This window comes from Odontesthes bonariensis, chromosome 24, assembly GCF_027942865.1.
Source record: "Odontesthes bonariensis isolate fOdoBon6 chromosome 24, fOdoBon6.hap1, whole genome shotgun sequence".
NCBI lineage: Eukaryota > Metazoa > Chordata > Actinopteri > Atheriniformes > Atherinopsidae > Odontesthes > Odontesthes bonariensis.
Window position 1 is genome coordinate 10,503,080 of NC_134529.1, and position 20,839 is coordinate 10,523,918.

General features: G+C 37.9%; 2 protein-coding genes across 2 annotated transcripts in view; one reads left to right on the top strand and one right to left on the bottom strand.

Moving 5' to 3' along the window:
* The window catches only part of kcnk3a (potassium channel, subfamily K, member 3a), a 41,756-nt gene extending 39,860 nt beyond the window's left edge, over positions 1-1,896 (bottom strand). The window contains exon 1 of the mRNA XM_075458949.1: positions 1,530-1,896. Within this exon, the coding sequence (XP_075315064.1) occupies positions 1,530-1,812 (283 nt within the window). The 5' untranslated portion in view covers positions 1,813-1,896. The remainder of the gene's footprint in view (positions 1-1,529) is intronic.
* A 16,885-nt stretch (positions 1,897-18,781) lies between these two features.
* enpp1 (ectonucleotide pyrophosphatase/phosphodiesterase 1) overlaps positions 18,782-20,839 on the top strand; it is a 29,605-nt gene continuing 27,547 nt past the window's right edge. Inside the window, exon 1 of the mRNA XM_075459095.1 lies at positions 18,782-18,965. Within this exon, the coding sequence (XP_075315210.1) occupies positions 18,831-18,965 (135 nt within the window). The 5' untranslated portion in view covers positions 18,782-18,830. The remainder of the gene's footprint in view (positions 18,966-20,839) is intronic.

Genomic DNA, 20,839 nt, shown 5'->3' on the forward strand with positions numbered 1-20,839 from the left:
AGAAAATGGCCTTTAAATGTTAACGTTTAAATGCTAGTAATGGCAAAGTCAGAGGTAAACATGCTGTCTTTGAAGCAGCTCATTTAAGGGACTCTTGGGAAATTAGAATCAATTCAAAGTGCTTTTGACCTTTATACCTGTGACCTCAGTGGCGTCTGCCAGCTGAAGCTTGTGATGTGATATTAAATCTGCATGAAGAGAATTTTTTGGGATCTTTGCAACAGAAAATAGTTGAGTTAAATTTGTACGGAGCTCAATTAAACTAAATGATACTTTATCAATCCCAAAATGGGTAATTGTCTACTCTAGACTTTCAGAGAGTTTACCATGAAATAAGAGCATCAACTACTATTAATGTTGACATCTTAAATTGGCGAGTAAAAATCTTCTTATTTACACATTCATCTGTTACAGAACTACATTATTAATTGGATAGCATATGTTTTGAACCAAGTGACCAATGCAAGTTCAATATTCACAGTCTCATAGGTCTATTTATGGGTAAATGTATGTTTCCTACTATACTGAACAGCGAGGTATCAATAATGTTTTAATTGCTGTTCACTGCTAAATAGGAACTTTACACCAGGATTTTAGAGATATTGCATTCAGAATAGCTAGCCGTCTGCTGAAGCTAATAAATTATTGAATAAATAGATAGATAAATTACAGGATAGTATGACAAAACTGTGGAGTGCAGACTGGACAGAACAATGAGCCGCAAATCCTGATGAAGCTCCATAAGATTAAGATTTAGATGATTATTCTTTGTAATTCAGAATTATGTAATTAAGAATCTATTCAATGCTATATTTTGTAGGATTATAACTGTCTAAAAGATGGGTTTGACATTTAATAAAAATCATTTAATTTCAGTATCACTTTTCTGGTAACCAAAATGTCAAATTTAGCATGGAGTTATACTTGCAAGAATAATCTAATGAGAAGAACTGAACTGAACTAAAGCTGAGAAGCAATTAATTCACTAAACCACTTTTTTATTCTCCACACTTTGCAATTAAGTGACTATAGAACTGGTGGGATCATCTGGAGTAGGAATAACGAGAAAGAGCACAAGAGCACAGGTCAGTGATGCCTTAAGTTTGCTGGAACACTTCTAATATCAACCTCAATTTATGAACAGGGAAATTTGTGTAATTTGCATGCAAATTTTACTTATAGCTACTATTTCTTCATGCTGCAACTGGATTAAATGCCCCAGAATAAACAATCTGTTTATTATATCAGCCTTAAACAACAGAAAGTGACTGCGGTGTTCAACATTTGAAATGTATACTTCAGTGCAGCAGCATACTTTAACAGTGACATGTCACAATGTATTTGTAGGCTCATGATTTCACAGATGCAGTGAATGTAAAGTGCAACAGGTACATCATGAAAATGAGATATAACAACATCTATAGAACAACTGCCAGGGAGTCGTGTTTAAATCACAATAAAGCCCACTGAAGTTGAGTTAAAACTTTTTATAAAACTCATTGGTTCCCTCGGAGGAGCTGCTTTCTTACCTATGGTTGTGATCACAGTTATGGCGAAATAAAAGGAGCCGGAGAATCTCCACTGCACCCCGGCTTTGTGCGATTTCAGCTCCAGCACCACCTTCTCTAGCTGGTCAAAGTCGTCCGGAGACAAGTTGAAAGTGTCGAGCAGCTCCTCTTTCCTCAGGTCCAGCTGCTTTCTCTGGGACGTCTCCTCCTGGGATTCCAGCACGTCGAAGATCGCGGCTCCGACGATCAGGTAGGTGAAGGTGCAGATGATGAGGGCTAGGGTCCGCACGTTTTGCTTCTTCATGGTGGCGTTGGCGTGTGTTAGGGGCGCAGGTGGAGTGTCAGCGTGGGGCTAGAGGACGGGGAGCTCGGCTGGCTCATGGCTGTGCTGCTCTGACGGAGCAGAGGAGCTCTCTGATTATTTTATGAGCGGAGGAGCTGTTCATTCAGCACCACCCCTCCCTCACACACCCCCTCCGCCAGAATCCTCCCCTTCCATACACGCATTCTCCAATCTTTATTTCTATTTTCCCACGAAATGTTTAAACTTATGTAACAATAAATGACTTGATAAGAACAATATCTGCCATCAGCACGCAGGACATTGTGTTTCAGACAGCTGTGAGGGATTAGACACTACTTGTGTGAGGCTGTCTGAGAAAATGGCTGAAACTTGCTGTGAGGGTTACATTTAAGTTTCCAAATGTGCATACTCATGTCGCATGACCTATCTGTAAGGCTATTGTTGTACTTTCCAAAGTTTCATACTGAAAACTCACTCTTAAAGATGTTCCACCAAGCCTGTCACAGTATCTCACGAAGATATTTTTGGATATTATTGTATGGTTAAATTTAGCATGATGTACTTATTAGTGTAAAAGTATTTATGACACTATTCCATGATTGCCATTCTTAGAATGGTGATAAGTAGGTAGGTGAGGTTTCACAGATTATGGAGGCTGGAGGAGAAGAAGATAGCTAAGACAGACAAGAGAGTGAAATAATCCGTCTGGGGTTTTTGTTCTAAGGATTTTTGTCCCAGCACTAGTTAAATTAAATGGTCTTCAAAGAAAAATCCCCCATCAAGTTGACATACTATTAGTAATACAACAGCTCACTGTTATTTAAAAAGGCTCCAAGGGAAATGTAGTACTTAATGATTTAAAAATTTAGAATGATTCATGTATCACTTGCTGTACTCCTTTAGACATAATATGCAGCCATTTCCATTAATTTGATATATTATTAGTCAGTCTCTACATTGATATCTAAGTTAATTATTTACATTTTTTTACTCCTAAAAATGTTGAGATTTATGTGCCATTTTGTTGTTATCTCTCTAGATACAGGTTCTGTTTTCTAATTTACATTTTGTTATTAGTTTATATTCAGCATCTTAACTTCACTTCCTGTTTTATTTCGTAGTATTTGCCCCTTTGTGTATTCTGACCACACACTAAGCTGGGATATAGCTCTGCTGCACCAAAACTGCAACTATTCAATAAATATTCTACATAAAATGCTTTAGATATAAGATGCTTTGTCTGTTGCTATCTTATTACATTAATTACACAAAGAGTATATCATATACTGGGGATGCTATGGAATATTACTTCATTATCAAGGTTTGTAATTTAAAAAAGGAAAGATAACTATTCTAAAGTATTTTCACAGGCTCCTCACACTCACCCTCCTGTCCTCACCTTCATCCCCACAAATCATAGCTAGAACAACTGGATAAAAATAATCTAGCATCTCTATGAAAGTTGCAGCCACAAGGACTCTTCAGCAATACCCATTCATGCACCAGACACCACCTGTTATTGTTAGTGTGTGGTTACATAAGCAGTATAGTAGAGTTATCATAAAGGAGGAAATAACCACAAACCTACTGTTTGTGTACAAGATTCAAGAAATTAATTCACATTAAGGTTGTTAATTTTTGTTTGCCATATGTTTATCATATGATTCTTTGTCATTTCATCTTCAGCATTTTTATGTTTTGGTAAATGTGGTATGTGTTTTGTAATAACAGCTTTTATTTCAAATGTCTTATGAGACTATATTGTTTTTCGGCAGTATTGTGTTTCTTTCCATAAAGATACGAGAACTAGTCTGCATATTCTTTGCAGTGAGTGTAAAACTAGACAGCCACAACACTTACATTTATATGTAAGATGGTTCTGAATTTTAGGTGGACCAGGAATGAGCCAAAAACTGTCTCCATCTTGGGTGAAAAGGTGGAGATGGTTAAGGAAAACAGATACCTGAAAGTTTAGTTAGACTGGACTGGAAATGCAACACAGAAGTTAGGGACCAAACAGACTGTACTTCTAAAGTAAGCTTTGGTCCATCACTGTTTGCACCAAGATGTTTCATATCTTCTATAAGTCTGTGGTGGAGAGTGCAATCTGCTTTACAGCCATCTACTGGGGCAGCAGCATCTGCTCTGGAGCCCCTGGTTCACAAGTTGATTAACATAAAGAACAACAATACCCACCCTGAGTGTAATCAGAATGAGGCTTTTTTAGCTATGATGTAATACAAAGAAATACAGCAGATCATCCCTGCCAGCAGCAATAACAATACATAAAGAAAATTTATCATTTTTGTTTTAAAAAAAAAGAAAAAAAGGTATTTTGCCAGCAGAGCTAAAGCATACAGCTCCATGGTTCAATCTTTTAACTTAGGGGGGTTACAACTTGTTCGAAACATAATTTGTAGGAGACAGAGTTAAAAAAGTTAATTCAATGGGAAGCTTATGAAAAATTACAATGTTTTGGTTCACAACAAATCTAACAAATATTCTGGTGATCCAATTTCTCAAAAAAATGCAAAAAAATTTTCAAATTTAGCTATAATTGTATTGTATTGTGTATTGTGTTTTAATGTATCATAAGAAGCTTTGGGACAATTTAATGAGAATTCACAACAATTTGCTATTCTTTAAAGCATAACTGATTAATCAAGGAAATAGTCATGAACCCACAGGCTCAACCATATGAAGCATAGTTCAACCTCACTTTAAATCCATGCTCAAAACAGTAACACACGCATTTGGCCATTTTTCAGTGGATCATTAAGATATTTTATTTTTGGAATAACTCATGTGAACTCCTGTGAGACTTCATGTACAGCTTTGCAGTTTTGTTTTGCTGGCCACGGACCTACTTCATCATTGCAGCTGAGGGTCAACATTGCTTTTTTTTTCATTCACTGATGTGTGCTGTGAGATGATTTTATTGCATCAACACAACTTACTCCAAATTTGCTATTGAGCCCAGCTGTTACTTTGGCTCAAAAGGAACTCAGATGTCTATCCTTGGACCTCAGCTTCCAACAGTTCAGCAAAGTCAACACCAGAAGCTTCTTCTCAAACTTGATGGGAAATAAAACATATTTGGAGATTTTATTTCCTTGTTAAAATATTATTTACATCGATGAGTAATGCAGGCACATGAAGTGTTTGAGTGGGTAGTTTAATGTTTTTCAAGCTGAGAAAGAAAGAGAAATGATGATGACGCATAGAAATAAAATGTCAAGTGAAAGTTTAAGTGAGGCCAGAACTGATGACCTATAGAGTCACTGGTTTCCAGTAAGTAGTTCCCTGTTGTGTTTTGCGTCAGTGCGAGATGGAGACACAGATTGGTTTGGAGCAAAATGCTTTCATTTTTTTTTTTTATCATAAACATGTTTTCTGTTTTTCATGCACAACAAAATGCATTTGGTTTATTTTTGAGTGAGTCAGTTTTCGTCTGATGCGAGCTTGATTGTTCATTCCCCCTGACCCATTACTGAGAAAGAACACACAATCCTTTGCGATCTGTAATGTATCTTAAACTATACATCTAGCAACCTGTGACAAAAATCTCCACTGCACCTCACTGCCTCTATTGCCTTACTGATAAATCTTGGCTAATCTCAAGTTCCTCTCTATGAGCCAGGCCAAAAATAACTCTGGCTTCAATAAACAGGTCAGTGAAGTCAACTGTGACTGAGCCTGCATTATTCTCCCTTCACAAATTGAAGTACTGAGCCTCAGTCGATCAATGCAACAATTAATGCACGAAACTTAGATCCAAAATGTGGCCTTTCTAATTTCCTTCTTGTTAAGTCTTTGTGTTATATTGTTTACAGTACATTCAACATTGTGTGTTAACAGTCACAAAAAAATTATGTTTACAGTCTTTAATGAATCAAGTTATGAACAACAGTAATGTAATTAAATACAGAATAAAAGCACATACAAACAATATATTGCTCCTTTTATGAAAAAGGGTCTATTTAGTTTTCGTGTTAATTGGTAGATCCAAGATGAAATAACAAGATCAACAAAGTGTTAAATAGAAAAAGGATCAAGGTACTTTTATAAGGGTTAGAAAGCCTTTATTCTTCAGTCTATTCTATGAAAAACTAACATTCCAGCACAACGTTAAGCCCATTACTAACTATTCTTCAGGTGTTGTTCATAGTAAACTTTATCTTAAAAAGCAGAGATCAGCTAGAAGCAGAGTGCAACATTCATTTGTGCACCAAAGTTAGGTTAACAACCATTTCTCAAACTAACTTTGAGAAAACTAACTAAAATATAAAAAGGAATAATAAAATAAAGAAAGTATTGAAGTATGGGAATCAGTCACTGATTTACTCGAAGCAAGGGAAGGCAGGAGGGTCACTGGACCACAGTAATGATGGAACAATTGAGTATGAGATGAGTTTTCGACCTGACAAGTCTTCCAACAGAATTGTTTGTTCATTACCCTTAATGCAGCTCATGGTGGCATCCTGTAAAGCACCACCCGCAGAAAAGGCGAAAAAAAGCAGACATTATTAAGAATGTAGAGCATCATGAAGAACCTTTTCTTGTAGGAATGTGGGCAGACATTATGTGGGACAAATGCACCTGGAAAAGACTTAAATGAAGTCGAACGCAGCTGGTGCAGAGTGTAACCACCAGATGGCTCCACTGAATATAGAAAGAGAGATGTCTTAATGATTTAGTGATTTCTATACCTGTATCAGTCTAAGGGTTGGATATACTTTTTTTTTTTTAAATGAATGGGTAAGATGGTCAAAACTATTTGACGAGTCCCGTGTCTGAATTGTCTGAGATTTCCATCTATTGCCTTCTCTACTCCATCATATTGTAGTAGACCTAATCCTGAAGACAGATTTTATGTGTGGACTGATAACCAGTTCTGTGATAACTATGTATAAGCACTATCTAACTGTATATGATTTTAAGGTATTAGCAACGATTTCCACATTGTGCAAGAAGGCTGCTATTCAGCCTTTCTCTGTACCTGCTCTGTCCTGCAGAGTCATGAGTTCCTGCAGCCCCAGCTGGCATTTGGCTAGAGTTTAGGTACAGCGTGTACAGGTGCCCAGCCTTCCACAGAGACATAGACAACCACTCACTTTCACACTTGCAACATAAAACCAATACAGATAACCTAAAATATATGTCACTGGACTGTGGAAAGAAACCCCAAGACATGGTGAAAACTAACCCAGACACAGACAGAATGTGCAAATTCCTCCTGAACCGCCTTGCTATGAAGCAACAGTGCTGCCCACTTTATTAAAATACCCAAATCCAAAAAAGTACAGCTAAGTTGCAAGTCTGCAGCATGTCTCTTGTCTGTTGTCTTGTATAATACAATTTGAGATGAATGGCACAGTGCAATATTTACAGGCTTTTCTCTAAACAAGACAACATTTATTTGATTGACGGTTTAGTTCTAGTCATGGGATTTGTTAGTTTTTGTTTGATGTTGTTATAAGTATAGGCACTATCACTTTTGACATGCTGATATTTTATATCACAAGATGCAATGAGATGGTGAAACTGAAGTGAAAAACCACTCACTGAACTGAAAGAAATGACAGAAATGAAAACAGTTTTTAACACGGTGCTCTGGTTTGCTGTTATTTTTGGCTCTTGGTCATTTTTTAAAATCAGTCTCAGCTGTCGAGTCTTGCAGACCTGCAGGGTTTTCGGGCTGTAGACTGATCTTTTGTTCCTTCGCTGTATGATCACCGATACATCCGCGTGATATCAAGCACTTTATGAAGTCACAGGCCCATCAGACCATCTTTTGTGATGGCAGACTCTGGCTCTGACCCCTGGCTGTGCAGGACAGGGCATCAAGCCTGGACCCTCATTACTGCGATTTTGGAGAGGCTGCAAAATCTGTACTGAAGACTTTGAGAGCTTTGATTGAACCTCAAGGGTGATCACAGAGGAAGCCTCCAAAAAGAACACTGATGCACTTTTTAAGAAGTAGCAAATTGTAAATAGGTAAGTTTTACTCATGCTCTGGGCTTTTGAAATATGCATCAGTTTTTGCTCATTTCTTTCTTACTAATTGTAGTACGTAAAAAGTAGAAAACATCAGTTAGAATATCACACTACTTGATCTTCATGTCTAAACTGTGACTTACATTTCAATAGGCCTCAGTTGAATAGGCCTTTGGTTTGATGACCTCCTCTTTGAAATATGTTCTCTGTGATGTGTAAAGACACATAGCCACAAGTCAGATAATCTAAGAGCACTTAGCAGGAAGTTTAGGAGGACAAACAATTGATGCAGGCAGGTCATCAGTCACCATGGGTGACCCCAATTGAGAGGAAAAAGTTCAACAACTTTTAATGAAAGTGGAGTTCAGTACTGCACATGACTGTGAAGCTGAAATCCTATACAGAAAAAGAATATTGCACTGTATCAAATTGTCTCACAATTGGCATGTTTACCTCTTTATGTAGTCTGTGTGAAATTATGCTCAATCACATCCAGGAAAAAATGACTGCAGCTGTCTTACTATCATACTTGTTGCCTACATCTTTTAACACACACACACACACAACAAGTCCTGCACACATACAACACTGTGTTAGCTTTTGAACTCATTGGCAGGGCTTAGGGTGCATAAAGCTGACTAAACTTTACTGGAGAACACATTACATAATGCCATCATATGAGGACATTATTAAGGGCAATGCCATGGAGACAGGAGCCATCCCACCCACAGTTTCCACCCCCACCTCTTCTCTACACCCTGAAAGCATCTTGGGAGGGGTGCCCTTCAACTGCCCACATCTCATTACATGCAGTTCAATGCGGCCTACAGCTTCCCGCTGACATTCAATTAGAGTCTTTCATTTTCCCATCATTTGCTATGCCTCTGTGACTCTGCTGCTGCTCCTGCTGTCATTTACTAATTATTCCAAACATCCCTTCAATTAGAGGTGAATCTGTTTATTATGAGATACACCTGTGTTGTCCTGTAGGATGAAATTAGCTGATGTACAATATCTTAAACATTTGTATTATTTAGAAGTAGGCTGATCAAAGGGTTCTGAGTCATGTGTCTTGACCTCTGACCTGTACATTTTTGGGTATATTATTACAGATGAGGTGTTCCACAGGATCAAGGGAGGTCAAATCTGAAGTAATAATGCATGTTGTGAAACATTCTTTCACAACACTAAAGTTATGTTATAGGATGCCATTTGGTTGGTTGCCCAGGTGACCCATTGCCAAGGTGATTCACACTGCTTGAGGTCACATTTTTTTTTATATAACACGTTGGTATTCCTGTAAGAACAACGATGCATGTCGTTGTATTTTGTAGGATAGCCTGTTTCTATCTTCAGATATTGGAAAATTAGGCAACGAAAGGATTGCTTTCAGTATTGATAATGGTAACTATCATTGTCTTGATTAAACAATTAACTATTTGATTACAAAATGCCAAAAATCTGTTAAAAATACCTTAAAATCAGCTGTAACTTAATACTTGCATAAATGTAATTTCAGTGAAGTTATAAGAATAACAGTTTAATGGAAATTTTCCTAGTGTAAAGTTCCTTTCAGAAAGAAAACCGCTGTTTTGCTAATTTTGCTCAAACAATTGTCTTTAACCATGTAGATGGGACTACAAGCAACACATCCACAGAAGTGAGAAAATGGAAATGCAAGTGTTGTGCATTAAAAAATATGCAAAATTGTGCTTTGAAAAATGCCTGTACTGATGACTGATTGTGATAATAGCTGTTGATTTATTTGCTAACAACATCCACCTCTACTTGCCTGCTCAAGGCAAACACTTCTTTAGCATATACTCACACACATGTGATGCCACCCCACCGTATGTTCCTCATAACAAGTCACTCCTGCTGCCTGTTTATCCACATCAGCTCTAATGAAACTCGTCACATGTCTGGTGTTATTACATAATACTTGTCTCTTTATATGAATATTTCAGCCATGATTAATAACCATGTGACCAGATTTTCCTCCCATAGATTCATGGTAAACACTGACAGCAGGACCCTCATTAAAACTAAAGGGAAAAAGGTCACTCGTTGACTCGGAATTAGTTCGGAATGGATCGATGACACGTAAAGCACCAGGAATTTATTTATAAATCATGCACAGATGAAGACACCAGGAGGTCCTTAGGAATGAGAATAAAAATAAAAGTGCATGTGGGCAATAATAAATTGCTAAAATTAAGATAGTTCATTATGCAGTTAGATATAATTAATAGCAATTAGTGATGAGAAAGTTATTTTAGATGCATTTGGAACATACCCACTGTATACATGTGTATGTATGATTACATACTGAAAATGTAGCTGACAGGAAATAATTGATGAGTCCTCTAAACGTATGAATCTGTGACAATGTGTTACACAGCTCACCTGGAGAAAAGGAGAAAAGAACTACAAGGAGGCAGTTTTCCAAAGTAACAACAATAATCTTTTCATAAATAAAATCAAATGACAAAATAACCAAAAGCAGTACAAAGTTTACAGAAGCTAAAGGAGCTAATCAATACAAAAAACAAAATTATAACCAAAGAGGAAAATCAAAATCCTAAACCTGCTAGCCAAAAACCAAAATACAGAAAGAGTAGCACATCCATCCATCCATCCATCCATTTTCTATACCCGCTGAATCCGTCGGTCGGGTCGCGTGGGGGGCTGGAACCTATCCCAGCGGTCAAGAGTAGCACTCCTAGAACAAAATTTAGATTCTTTGGGAAAGAATGTTCTAAAAATCTCACTATCCCTGGTCATAAGTGATATAAGGTATAAGGTACACCAGCAAGAGCAACGAGAAAACCAAGTGTTGTCAAGTGTTTAACAGAACAAAAACACAAGCCCTAACAAGTGTCCTCTCACATGCACAAACAAGTAAACACTAGAAAGGTAATACACCTTCTAAAACAAGCGTCTCCAGACAATTAATACAATGTTATGAGAGACACAGGGGCAAGCTGCTGACATAAAGACTGGCAGCTGCCCATTGAACCACAGACAACCAAGGTTTGAATATCATGTGTAGGTCTTGCTGATCGCAATTAGAGGACCGAGGCAGCCGGGCAACAAGGGGTGGGGCAAGAGAAAACCAATCAGTCCTGGATGGGAAACTGCAGAGCTGAAATACTTAGAAACTAGACCATGGGTCGTAACACAACACTACTTCTTCCATTTTACACTTATGAGAGGATGTCAGTTTCAATAAAGAGCTCTTAAAATGTTTCCTTTTCAGAATTCAGGTTTGCGAGGGCTATAAAGATAGTGCATGTAACTTGGATATTGGACTACTTTAATTTTTTTTTTTTTTTTTGGGCTGTCCAATAAATTCTCTCAAAAGCCTCCAGCTGATCCAAAATGCTGCACCAAAAGTTCTGATGAGATTTAGGAGAGATGTTGCTTCAATTTTGGCTTGTCTTTATGGGTACCCTGTTAAATCCAGAGTAGAATATTAAATGCTTCTTCTTACATATAAATCTCTTAATGACCAAGCTCCATGATATCTTTAAAGACCTAATAGTTCCATATTTTCCATAGTAGAGTATTGCTCTCAGACTGCAGGCTTATTTGTGGTTCCTCGAGTTAAAAGTAAAATGGGAGGCAGAGTCTTTAGCTATCAGGTCCCTCTGTTCTGAAACCAGCTGCCAGTTTGGGTTCAGGAGGCAAACACCCTCTCTAGCTTTAAGATTAAGCTTAAATCTTCCCATTTTGATAAGGCTTATAGTTATGGATGGCTCAGATGAAAAAACCTAAAACCTCTTTTAGTTATGCTGCTATAGGCCTGGGCTGCTGGAAGACTTCCCTTGATGCACTGAGTACCTCTCTTTTACTTTCCATGTACATATGACATTATTTTTGTCAGTAACTTATGTATCTGTCTCAGCAGGTATCCCAGGTGCTATGCTGCTTTTTGATGCCTCTTTCTTGACCTCTGTACCCCCAATTGGTCGAAGCAGATGGCCACCCTTCCTGAGTTTGGTTCTGTCAGAGGTTTCTTCTTGCTAAAAAGGGACTTTTCCCCTCCACTGTATAAGTATACATACATATATAAATACATAAAGAACAGATAGATAAATAAAATAAAAAATGGCATAATCACTGTTAGTTTTTCATTTTATCTTAAAACAGCAGAAAAACTGCAAAAGATAAACATATATAAAAATAGTGGTTAGAAAGCGCATGACCAGCTGTAACCAAACAAAATTCCAGTTAACTTAAACCTAAATATAAAATCAGAAATCTGTAAAACAGAGATATTTTATTCTCTAAATTCTGTCTGTTTTCTTTTTCAGTGCTCTTTACTTTTTGCAGCATCTAATTCTCCACTGATGGGACTGTGTGACTGAGTCACACTCATTGCCTTGATTGCTGCATGCAATTGATTTAGCTGTTTTCTTGATTCCCCTCATGCTGCACTGCACAAGTTCAACATGTCTTTTATTTTCTAATAGCATGCCTCCGTATCTAAAAGCTTGATTAATAAAAAAAACTGTGTTGATTTTGTTTCTCACAGGAAAAATGCAGTCAGGCTTTTTCCTTGTTTTTATCTGTACATACACGAACACATACTGACATGTTTTGATTTCCCTCCAGTGACAGTAAAGTCTCTGAAAAGCCAATAGCTTAGAAAAAACAACAACAGAAAAAACCTTGACCAAGATAAACAGGTGAGAACACTGAGGGTGGCTGATACACAGTGGTGTTGCATTTTACTTTTGAGCAGAGTTGGCGGTCCACATGGCACAATTTCATCTTGGGCTGAAAAGGTTCACATCTGCAGACACTTACCTAAAATGCCTCCATAGGCCCATGAGAGATGTGTGTGCGCCGCTGTCTGTTATTATACGTCCCACACTGTCACCTTGCTCTCTCTGAATTACAGTTCCTGCTGTTCTCTCTGTGCAGGGGTTTGTCTACGGAACCACACTCAGAAAGTTCAACTGACATGAACTTCAGGAGATTTTTTTTGCACTGAAAGAATATTGGCTTTTATTCTGTCACAAACAATACATTAGATACATGCTTGCACAAACGTTTTTTTTTTTTTAAATGGACGCATATTGCACAACACGTTACTACTGTATATGCCGGACACAGAACATAGCTTGCCTCAGCCATGGTGTTCAGCACAGAGCCTGAAAAAGCTGATATGTGAAGCTCCCTTTTTTATTTTCATGAGGCTGTGTGCCTTGAATATTGTTTTTCTAGGAGGACACTTTCCCATCTTTGTGGGCAACATTTACATTAGCAGTGCATCTACCAGTGCCAGTTGTACAATATGCTGGAAAAAAAAAACTTTAAATAGCATGAATATTGAGATTTATGACTAAAACAGAAGCATGGCAGAATAACACAAACAGCCAATGCTGTGAGAAGCTATATGAGGTTCTTTCATAACAGAAGTATGTTATCTGATGATCTTTAACATCTTAAGTGAATATGGCAGCATGCAAACACTTGCTAATTAGAAATCAACATAAAGTGCTGCTGCGGTTGATTGAATTTCGACCTGATGATGACCCAAGGTGACAGTTTACGAGGTGATTGACATGATCCAAAAGTAGCTATAAAATGCTGAATGAATACATTAAAAAAGAAAAGAAAAACATGGACAGGTATGAACAAAGTATGAGTAGTCTCCTAAAAGTTACAATACATAAAGGAAGCTGGATAAAGGAATAAATGGAAGCTGTTGCACCGATAAGAATTAGCACTTTGAGCAAACAGAAAACACCATGGAGAAACACTACTATGGTCAAAAACCTGAAAAGAGAATGCAGGAGAGCTGAACGTAAGTGGAGGAAAACAAAGCTTCAGATTCACTATGAGCTGTACAAACAAAACCTGCGTAGTTATAACAATGAGCTGTGCAAGGCCAGACAGCTGCATTTATCTGAAATGATTAATAAGAATGTCGACAATTCTCGAAGTCTGTTTGCTATGGTTGAAAAACTCACAAATCCTCCGAAATAGTCAAACCTCCTCTCCACAGAGAAATGCAACGAATTTGCCAACTTTTTTAGCCAAAAAATCAAAACAATTTGACAAAACATTCACACAGACAAACAAGAAAACTAATCTGTGTCTAAAACCTAGAAATAACTCTGATGTTATGTCACAATTTAATATTGTTGATTTAAGTGCGGCATCTGAAATCAACAACTTGCACTCTGGACATAATACCATCAGACTTTTTAAAAACTGTTTTTACCTCAGTAGAAAGTGATCTTCTAGGAATAGTTAACAACTCACTGGCATCAGGCATTTTTCCCAAGTCACTAAAGACAGCTGCCATTATGCCACTCCTAAAGAAGAGAACTCTAGACGCCTCTATGATGAACAACTACAGACCTGTCTCTAATCTCTCTTTTATATCTAAGATTATTGAGAAAGTTGTATTTAACCAGCTCAACGACTTTCTGAATGAAAGTGGAAGTCTTGATAACTTTCAATCAGGCTTCCGACGTCATCATAGCACTGAAACAGCTCTGGTCAAAGTGTTAAACGACATCAGGTTGAATACTGATTCTGGTAATGTTTCAGTCCTGGTTCTGTTGGACCTCAGAGCTGCGTTTGATACTGTAGATCACAGAATCCTGTTGCACAGGCTGGAAAACTGGGTTGGACTTTCTGGAGCGGTCCTTAACTGGTTCAGGTACCACTTAGAAGTGGTAGTTATTTTGTTACAATTGGCAGCTATGAATCTGAGCAAGTGGCCATGACTTGTGGAGTCCCCCAGGGGTCAATTGTTGGACCTCTTCTGTTTAACTTGTATATGCTCCCTTTGGGTCAGATATTACAGAACTTTAACATCAATTATCACAGTTATGCAGACGATACACAACTTTATGCGTCTCTGTCACCGGACGACTGCAGCCCAGCAGACATACTGTGTCAGTGTCTGGAGGAAGTAAACACCTGGATGAGAGAGAATTTTCTACAATTAAATGAAGACAAAACTGAGATCATTCTGTTTGGTAGCAAAGAGAAGAGGGTCAGCGTTGGTAAATATCTTGAGACTCGGGAACTTACAATCACTGACCAAGTTCGTAACCTTTCACCAAATGTAGACATTTTTAAATCCAGGTTAAAAACATTTCTTTTCTCTTGTGTCTATGCATGGAATCTGCACGATATCTTTTAATTTATCTGGACAGTTGCTTGTTTTTAAATTCATTTAAATTATTTTATTTGTTTCTCTTTATATTCTTTTATGTATTTTTAATGTTTCTTCCACTCCCTGCTGCAATGTTTTTATTTTATGTAAAGCACTTTGAATTGTTTTGTACATGAAATGTGCTATACAAATAAATTTGATTTGATTTGATAAAGGAACAAATAAAACTGGACAGTATCTCTTCACATTCTGTTGTTTTTCAAATTTAATCTAACATATCATCATAACAACAAAGCTCAGAGAAGGTTTTAACACTGTGCTGCATTTTGTCGGCACCACAATGAATTTCTATTAACATATTCATCTAATTTGCTGCGTTCATGAAATAGCTTATTCTGGCCCCACCTTTCCCAAAAACACAGTCTAATAGACTTCTGATGTAAATTTGCAGTGAAATCTGAACATTATTCACCTCTGCCTTTGCCAAACAGTGTCATACTGCGATCTTTGACAAAAAAAAATGTATTACAGGTGACATTATTTTCGATAACTCAATGAAAATTTTACAGTGAGCAACTGAACAGTTTGAAAATCATGGGACATTTTTCATGTTCCCCTTGTGCCTGCATGGGTTTGCTATTGTGCTCACATTTCCTTTCACAGACCAGCTCACAGTGCATGTCAGGTCAGTTTTAAACTGACCATAGGAATGAGTGTGGGCATACTTGTTTGTCTCTTTTTGTTAGCCCTATGATGTACCCCACCTCTTGCCTTGTGGCAGATAGGATAGATCCTCTCTAGATGGTAATATTAGTGGTAATCATACAACAATATTACAGTAAAGAGTTTTGATAGTCATTATAAGGGAACATAAAGGAAATCGTACAGAAATGTTCTGATAAAAGCTATCAGTATTCTGTTGCTAATTTATAGTAATGCAGTGTAGTTCTAAACCACATATCTTTATAGCTATCACAAATGTGAACTCCTCAGTTATTATATCAACACCTCAGCCAATAATGTTGCATACAGTAAATATGAGTCTCTGTGTGGGCAGTGCTGTTCTTCCCAGTTGTGGGAATCAAAATCTTTGAAAGGTGCTCATTATTTCAGGCCAACAGCAAAGGCAAACAGCAGTCTACAAGCTCCTCTGTAAATCCTGGTTGACAGGTAATCAGTGACAGGTATGTCTGAAAAGACACAAGCTTTCCACGATATTGTGCCAAGGACTGAGACACGCTGAATGAATAATTTATGGAAGATTTACAAGTGTCTTCCGTAAATCTCATGGAGCGGATGTGCTTTAAGCACACCTACCACTGCTTTTCACAGATGCATTATTTATAAATCAAGCCTGAGTCTGGGTTAAAGCCACTCCAACTCTCTTGAAGTAATGCCAGATGCTTTGAATTGTTTCGTCAGTCTCAGCCTTTACTGCAGATCTAATGATGAAGGGCATCACTTGTTGTTGTAACTTGTTACAGGTGAATGAAAATTTCAGCTTTGTGTGTGTGTTATGGGGACTCTAATCAAAATTGACTTGTTTAAGGAAAAAATGAAATTAGATGAAATTACGCTTTTATTTACTGTGGAGAAAAATAGTTCAAAAGGTCACTTTAAACACATCTTTTAAATCTAGTGCAGCAAAATCACATACCGTATATGTTTGTTTCTGCTTCTTTGCATTTAATTGTTTGTGAGGGTCTCATGTAAAATGTAAATTGACAGTAAGTGCCATATGTGTAGGTGAACATTAAAGGTCATGTTGTAATGTCCAGCAGGGGTGGAGACAGCTGTGGGGAGACACTGCTGAGAGGTATTCAGAACATAAACACACACAGTCACTTCCAAACATAAAAATCACCAGTTCACACACACACACACCCACGCTCATTATAGCTGTGAATGTAAACACAAAATGAGAATCGTGTACTGTATGCAGTCTACATGCACACACTCACACTCACTGGGGGACAAAGATAAACAGAGAGCGACAACATGTGACTCCGGGCAGTGTAGGAGTGCAAGACAGCACAGAGGTCAGGGGTACCAGCCACATGTGTTTTCTATTATCACTCCACGGGACACGCTAGATTCAGAGGAAAGCTGGACCTCACATGGCTGAAATCTGTTGCAGCTGTCAGGGATCAGGAGCAATAATAGATGCTATAGCACTGCTTTTAATGACATAAAACATTCCTACTATGGGACACAATATCATTATAAAAGTGCTGCAACAACACCATCTTGTGGATTCTTTCATGCACAGATTTCTGCAGGACATCTTCATTAAGCACTAATTCTCCCATACATAATGACATGTTACATACATACAAAACATTATTTCTGAGTTCCTTTTAAGTTTTGTAATGTGTCCTAAGTGGGGGACGATAGAAGAAAAGTCTGTGTGTCGTTTTACTATAATTGTGAAATGATTTAAAACGACTGGTTAGACAAAAACTCTCCTAAGGAAAGCATTTGAGACGATATTAAGTCAAAATGGTCATCAATACTAACATGCTATCAGGTTAACCAATACCTAAAAATTAAAAATACAAGAAAAAAGTTTAAAAAAAACTTTCACACAGTCAAGGACTGTTTCAGTTTTTTTTAACTGTGCTTGTAGGAAAAGCCTGATTATTTTCTGAGCGCAAGAATTGACTTGTGAATATCTTTTGGGTTTTTTTCTGGTAAATAAGGGCCAGCTCGAACAAAAATCCGCACAAACCCAGCCCATCCATTAGGTGGCTGCTTGAGAGGTTGTAGAAAACTTGACCTCTGTTTAAGGACAATATTTTAAGCATGTTAATCATAATGGTCATGACAGGAAGCTGATAAGAATTTAGGACTTGTTATCATTCAGCGAAACACTTTCAGGACTTACTGCTTGATGTCATGACAAATACTGATGTAAAAAAGGGACAAGCATCGGTGAAAACCATCGTGTCGGACTAACATCTGTGTAATGAACTAATGGCGTTTTAATGGATAGACATAAATATTGGAGGGAAACTTTTTTATGTCTAAAACTGAAAAATTGCGATATCATCATCATTTAGTGAGACCAAAGAGAATCACATCTTGGAGTACTTGAACATTAGTTCTCCCAGACTGACAAACTATTCTGTTCATCAGGAATCTCCTGACAGACAGAAGTATTTCATTTTGGGATGATAGATAACAGCTGGTGAAATAAACAACAGTAGAGCTACAGCAGGAAAATTGGAGGGAAACCTTTCTACTAAAAATTTGTGCGTGAAAATGAGAGTGATAAAGACCTTTAAGAAAAATGAAGAAAACATCTGTGCTTTCATTCAAGGGTGCAAAATGATATCTTAGTTTTTTTTTTTTTTCAACGTATTAAGCTTATCTATTTAAAAAACATAAATGTGGAACTTCTTTGCAGTCTGAGCGCAACACTGTGCTTTGACCACAAGGTGGCAGCAGCTGCAGAACTTTTTACTATAAATCTTAATTCATGGGCCTCAGCAAGTTCAGTGCGGAGTTCTGCGTGAGGATTTAAAAGCCGTTTGGCATTTCTGAGAATAATTATCCGTACCAGGTTTGTAAACTTCTGAAATGAGACTACAGCTCGTTTGAAGTTTTTTTCAGTTGAACAGACTTCACGAGAAAATTAACCACAGTACCAAGAGAAAAGAAACCCTCTGTTTAAGTCAGCCCCTTACACCTCCACATCAAAGTCAGGCTTCTGCCATAGACTGTCTGTAGCCGCTACTTTTCCAACTCAAAGACGTAAAAAAAAAAAAAAAGGCGGTGCTATAGTTGAGTGGTGGGTCATATCCTGCTCCTCACCAGGGATCTCCTGCCTGCCGCTCAGTCCGTGCTGGAAAACATTGGCAGGAGGTTTGTGCTCAGCAGCATGGACGCAACCAAACTAGAGGAGCGCTCGTCCGAACAGACGTCGTCTTTATTTGGGACATCAGATGTGGAGAATCAGAGGATCACCGCTGAGCGGAGAAAGAAACGGATTTACTACAGTAAAATCATTATTGGGGTAGGTTCTCTCTGTCCAGACTGGAAAGCTCCACTTGGCTTTATATCTCCCATGGATCTATGTGGCCTTTACACTGCATCTACAGATTTCAAAGCTCCATTCAGCAGTCAGAAATACTTGTATTATAGTGACTTTGATGAACTGGAAAACAAGCTAAAAATGTAATAATTGTAATAAAGTAATAATAATTGCTCAGCAGCTTTTTTTTCAAACAAAAATAGTGCAAATATGGAACATATTTTGGTTCAGAATCTTTAAGATATAACTTTCTGCTTTTCTTTGCTGTATAACATTAAAAGCTGAATACATTTCTGCCACAGACTCAGACTTCATAGACTTATTCAATGATAGGAAAACTTCTTCACAAGCAGCCCAAGTCCCTGTAACAGAATTCATCAGGAAAATACTTCATCAGAAATAAAAAAAAAAAACAGCAACCTCATTTCTGCTTTTTACACTGTTTACTCTCACTGTCATTAATCCACAGCTGTCACACAGCTGAGACTCTGGGTGCTGGCAGTGTGAACCTGGAAACTAAATGTTTTCACCCTGGTGCAAAGAGACAGAGGCCAGGAGTGTGTCTGCAGGTGGACATGACCAACAGTTTTAGGTGTAAATCAGGACTGGACCTTCCAGCCCACAATGCTGTTTTAATGTTTGCCTCCAATTGCTCAATTGCAGACATTTGCAACTGCCTCGTTCTCCTGTAGTTGGAGTTCGTCTTGATGCTCGCTGGGTCACTGGAAAGGGGAGAAGATGTTGATAAACTGGGAGATTTAAATGAAGAAGTGCATCGTTTTATTAGTTTTGTCCTTCGGATAAAATAATTGACTGTGTGTGTTTGTTGACTGAGCAACAATACCAGCAGTGTATAACTGACTACTCATAGCAGCATTAAAATCATACAGTTACTGAAATAACTACAAGGAAATACACCACACTGCTTTCTTATTTTTAGGCTGCCGTGGTCAGAGCTATGAAAGTTTAAAACAAACGCAAATGGACTTATTACGCCAAATGGCAAGTTTGAAATTAAAACGATATGTCATTGCCCTCGAAACTACCTGACAGTTCACTCATCTTTCACACTCTTCCTGAGCAAACTTAATCTCGCAAACCACAGGAACAAACTGCCGTCTGCTTGGCACTGATGGGATACACAAGAGCCAAAGTCTAGACAATGCTATGCTCCACCTCACTATGTCTGTTAGTAATTGTAACACTGGTACTTGTTGAACTTCAGATCTTTTAAAGATCTTTCTGAGTAGAATTATTGCAACAGCCTTTGGCAAAAGAACAAACAACAGGATTTGCTTTTTTTTATAACATGGGGATTAATCATTAAACTTTTGCTGATTTTTGATATCTCTAGAAGGACCGTGTTCGGGTTTGTGGCCTGTTTTTGTGATGTTCCAGTTCAAACGTAGGTTTAACCAGTTCATTTTCACGGTGAATGCAGAGGCAGAAGCTTGTAATTACAACTGCAGTTATAAAGTTTACTTCTGAGTCAGACTCGTAGGTTTCAACCAGACAGTCTGTTTACTTTCACAACCTACAAAGACTACATATTAAGTCTCTCCTGAGAAGCCCATCCAGGTTTCCTGTCAATTTACCTATAGCTGAAGAAAAGAAGTACCCAGACACCGTGCACACATGGCATATTTTCACAACTGTCTAGGAATTCTAATTCTTGTGTGTGTGAATCAAACTACGTGGATTTCTTGTGGTTGATGATTCCCACAGCCCTGCTTTTGAGACTTAACAGCACATCACCACAGCTTTCTTGCAGGGTAGAGGTAGACAGCCAGTTTATGATGCGGAGCGTTATTTTTGTCTTAGAACAAGTAAAACGGTCCCAAATAGCACACAACAAC